The sequence below is a fragment of the Laccaria bicolor genome, genomic scaffold (assembly GCF_000143565.1).
Source record: "Laccaria bicolor S238N-H82 LACBIscaffold_11 genomic scaffold, whole genome shotgun sequence".
In the NCBI taxonomy this organism is placed as follows: Eukaryota; Fungi; Basidiomycota; class Agaricomycetes; order Agaricales; family Hydnangiaceae; genus Laccaria; species Laccaria bicolor.
The window spans coordinates 1315300-1319723 of NW_001889882.1; the positions used below are offsets into that span (position 1 = coordinate 1315300).

Consider the following 4424-nt stretch of genomic DNA (forward strand, 5'->3'; position numbering starts at 1 on the left):
CGTGTGCCGGAACAGTGTGTTAGTGGGGATCACAAAGCTTTTGTAAGGTTGTCTCGTCAATTAGTAAGAGAGCTCTCTACTATTACCGAGGAATCCAAGTGAGCGTGCTTGAGGAGTCTTTAAGACTAGTTTGGACCGCATCAGAGGCATAATAAAAACTCAAGGGAGTTATAAAAAGTCTACAAAGCACAATTTCCTTGTCATTTCTTCGTATACAGTTAGAGTGCAATCCCAGAACACTGAGACAGTCCCAATAAAAGTCGTTTCCCTTCAAAGACTACTAAAGTTTCGAATTCTACACTGTGTCCGCACGTAAAACAATACCTTTTGTCCCGAAAAGGTCTACTAGACTTAGACAAGTGATATAAAAAATACAAAAATGTTTCCCCGAACTTCTACTTAAGTTCTTACAAAACAAGTGTGGTAATTCTGTTTACCGTACGAACCCGAACTCGAAGTACCGAGCACGTACCTGTGGTGATAAGTGTTTAAGGTGTTTGTGTGTGTGTGTTGTTTAGGTGTTCACGCATCTTGTCAGCGCGTCCGATTGCACTATTCTCACTCCCGCGTGCCACGGTCTTCTCACTGTATCGTAGATGGTGGTTAATATAGTAAAGTTGGAACAGAAGAAACAACGTACCAGCCATTGAATACACCAATGTTGTGGCCTCGAGTGACGACGTAGAATGGGCCCTCGGCATTTGCAGCTGGGACATGATATCTGTACGGCAAGGCAAGGAGGTGTGCGGGAGGCAAGATGGCATTGGCTGGGGCATTCACAGGGAGGACGCCATAGAGCGGAAGGGCCACGTTGACAGCTGTGGGAGCGATGACAGGAGCAGCTGCCACAGACGTGGCTCCAGCGGTGACAGCCGTTTGGGCTCCTGCAGCATTGGCGGCAGGAGCTGCAGTATTGAGCCCATCGGTTGTGAGGGGAGCGACATTGTGCAGGGAAGCGGCAACCAAAGTGGCGGAACTGGCGGCAGTGAGGTGGCCGACGCTATCGAGATCAGAGAGTGAAATCAGGGAGGTGGTACTGGTGTCCGAGAGTTGATCGTCGTCCGCGTTGTCATCAGTGGGGCCAGATGTTTCTGCGCCAGTGGCAACAGTGGGAGAAGCGGCGATGATGGAGTCAGAAGAGGTGGTTGTGGTGGTTGTGAGGGACTGGGTCGAGTCGAGGTTGGCGTAAGCCACCAGGGCACGAACGATTTCTCATGCGCCCTCTGGGGTGATAGAAAGACGAGCGAGAAGATTTTCAAGGTCTGAGAGCCTGTCACCATCAGTGGGAAGTAATTCGGAAGAGGGATGTTTGATACTTACTGTCCGCCGATGATGGGGAACCAGCGGGTGCTCCAGCATTGGGTAAATTAGCCATTGAAAATGTTCTGGCGTGAAAGGTGAGGGAAAAGCGGATGGGGGGACGAATTTGCTGTTGAACGCACCTTTATCTAGGACGAGAAGCCTTCTCACAGATGTAATAAGACGTAATAGTAGGTAAGGAGCTTGCGTAGACCCAGAGTAGTGTAAACACGTACCCATTGTTGCCCAAACGCTCTCCGCCCCAGAAACCAAGATGGACAATAATGTTGGCGATGTTGAAGTTGAAGTGTGAGTTTAAAATCTAAAATCGACTGATGTGATGTTGTGATCTGATATCAAACATTCAGGGTCGACAGAGAGCCCCTTTTGCGTGTTTTGAAGCGTAACTGGGCAAAGGGTGCTCGCCTCACTTTTCTGGAGAGCTATATCGACAACTACAAAAACGGGCTTTTGACGAAAAAGGCCCCCGCTGTCCTTGACAGTATCGTCAACGCGTGGTTCGCTCGTTTTCACTGGACGATCCCCCTCTCTGCCGAAACTGATCTTCCTGCGACGACCCTGCCTGTCGGTCCCGACGGACATGAAATCTTAACCAAAGAACATCGGAAGCTGAAGGCTGAGGTTGTTGAGCGCACGCGAACTGTACGTATTCCGGAAACAAACTAACATTCGAGTACTGACAACAAATTTAGTCACTCTATGGCTGGTTTGAGTACCGCTGTAAGAAAATTGTCAAGCTCCCGCACAGTGTAAAAGGAGGCAAGGACCCAATGTCCATCCTCATTTCGAGACTCTTGGGCCAAGATGCTACTCCCCCGAAGCGAAACGCGCCTTGGGAGGCTTGGGCCAAGGTTCACTTTCCCGAAATGAAAGCGACCTTCAATGTGGAGTTCAAGCAGAGCGGAAAACCGAGGAACTTACTCGCGTCTGCTCGTAACGAGTTCAAAATGGCGGCATTCAAACGACTCGACGAAGCCGAACGTCAGCGCTGGGAGGACATAGCACAGCAGGAACACCTTGACCACAAGAAGCGTCTCGAAGATCTTGAGGGCGAGGGCTTGATGGATCCTGAGGCGGCGCAAGAGTATGTAATTCGATTTGACGATGACTGGCTTGCGCTGACCAATACCCTTCAGAGTCCTTGATCGCCTTCCTAATCTTTTGGGGCTGCTCATTCAGGCCATCAGAGAGGCGACCGGTATGCACTTGTCGGTGCTGGTTGGGGGTCCTGAGCCAAAGAAAAAGGGCCAGCTGAACATGTTTGGGTATGCTCTGCTTCGTCATGAATATTTCCGGGGGCTAACGAGCCTTGACTAGCATTCACCATGGCACTAACCTCGCCCCATCACCGAAGTCTTGGCCCTTTGCTGAAAAGGAGCAATGGAACATCGCTAAGGAAGCGTTTTTGAGATTCCTTTCAACGTGTTACAGTAAGTCCCCGTTATTATTTGTTCTTTTAACACTACTAAAGATCTACCAGCTACAGAACAGCAACGTGCACGCGCGATCATCCCATCCACTGTGCAATCCACTGAACAACCCACTGCAGGACCGTCGTCATCATTCCCTTCGGGCACTCTGCCTCCATCTACCCAGCCGTCACCCACACCCTTGACTACTATACCCTCTGCCCCGCCTTCCAACTCCACGGACTTGAAAACACGACGCAAGCGAAAGGCTGGGAAAGGTAGAAAGAATCCCACAAAGAAGGCAAAGCGGGCGCGGATATCAAAGAAGAACGGCTCGGCGATTACATCCGATGGGAAGTCAGATCCGTCTAGTTCCGACGCTGAGGAGTCTCCCACAGACGACGAGGACGACAGCGACGACGGCGACGACATTGACGATGGTAATGATGAGAGTGGTGACATTGAGGCGGACGTTCCAGCTCTCAGGACGAGGTCAGGGAGGAGTGGTGGCAAGACTTCCATGGACCCGAGTCGCTGGAAGAAGACTCAACCATCTGCTTCTGCCATCAATGGTAACAATGTTACCATCCACATCAACACGTCAACTGTCAACAGCTTCACGAACATCAACGCTTCTCCGCCTGCAAGCACGTCGAAGGCTGAGGCCCCATGTTCGCTCGACACCGGGGATCCATATCCCCCTCCTCAGGGTGACTCTGCTCACACTCCTCGCTCTCCTCTCATATCGCAGCTTACTACCGGCTCTGTCGCTAAAATTGACCCCGACCCATCTTGGCCGGAATGGTTCCGCGACGGTTATAATTTTCTCACTGCCAAGGATCTCGGTATGCAATTTACTACAGCCGTTAACGCATACGTCCAACTCGAAAGCCACACTTCGTTCCAAGCGGGTTCACGTTCTGAGGGGTTTAAACCCACCAACAGGCCGACAGAAGTAGCGTGGTGGGTCGCTTGAGGACGAAAGGCGCAACCAATGATCGAGGATAAGCGCGTATTTGAGCAACAGTGGTGGAAGTGGTGGAACGGATTGCAGCCAATTTGGCACGACGTTGCGGGTGTTGAGGGTGCGTTAAATGCCTCCCATCGATTGTGCTCAGAGGGAGATGGCGGTTGGACGGCTGTGAATAAACACGGGAGGAATGCATTCCTCACCGTGATGGCGACGCTTGTGTGGTGGGCGGATGGGTTGAAAGATTGTGCTCAAGATCCAGGTTGGCTAGCGGCTGTCGAAGAAGTCGCATGGGTGTTGGATCAAATCAATACAAGGTTGGTCTGTCGTCGTGGACTGTATACAGCAGGAGCTGACGGACAAGGCAGCCAATCTGCACCCTCAAACTAGTCCGCCAGCCAATCCGTGCCCTCAAAGTAGTCCGCCATTCGCACATCGCGTTCACGAACCATCGCAACTCACATCGAACAACCTGGTCAGGGTCCCGCCGCTTCGATTTGTGTTAGGCAAGTAGTGTGCCGTGAGGCGTGTATACGAGTCATTTTTTGGTATCTTGGCTTTTCTCAATCCCGAAATTTCTGTCACTGCACTTTTTGCCGTCTTACTTCCCATTTCTTGTTCTAATACATTTGTCCCCTTTTCTTGAACACGCTTAATACATACAAGATATCTTTGTAATGTACATAGTATTTGTATAATAAGTTCTTGGTGTAACGAGGGCGGCG

The 4424-nt window shown here is 50.8% G+C and overlaps 2 protein-coding genes across 2 annotated transcripts; one reads left to right on the plus strand and one right to left on the minus strand.

Annotated features, from left to right (window-relative positions):
- Positions 1-295: 295 nt before the first annotated feature.
- On the minus strand, positions 296-1375 carry LACBIDRAFT_327104 (uncharacterized protein; the record flags this gene model as incomplete). Its single annotated transcript, XM_001880971.1, has 4 exons — positions 296-342; positions 447-472; positions 641-1211; positions 1321-1375. The coding sequence occupies 4 exons, from the start codon at positions 1373-1375 to the stop codon at positions 296-298; spliced, it is 699 nt and encodes a 232-aa protein (XP_001881006.1).
- A 198-nt stretch (positions 1376-1573) lies between these two features.
- LACBIDRAFT_327105 (uncharacterized protein) lies at positions 1574-3705 on the plus strand (the record flags this gene model as incomplete). The annotated part of the gene is made up of 6 exons (XM_001880753.1): positions 1574-1608; positions 1668-1962; positions 2013-2404; positions 2457-2585; positions 2638-2750; positions 2801-3705. 6 exons carry the CDS (start codon positions 1574-1576, stop codon positions 3703-3705), a joined length of 1869 nt encoding a protein of 622 aa, XP_001880788.1.
- Between the last annotated feature and the right edge of the window lie 719 nt (positions 3706-4424).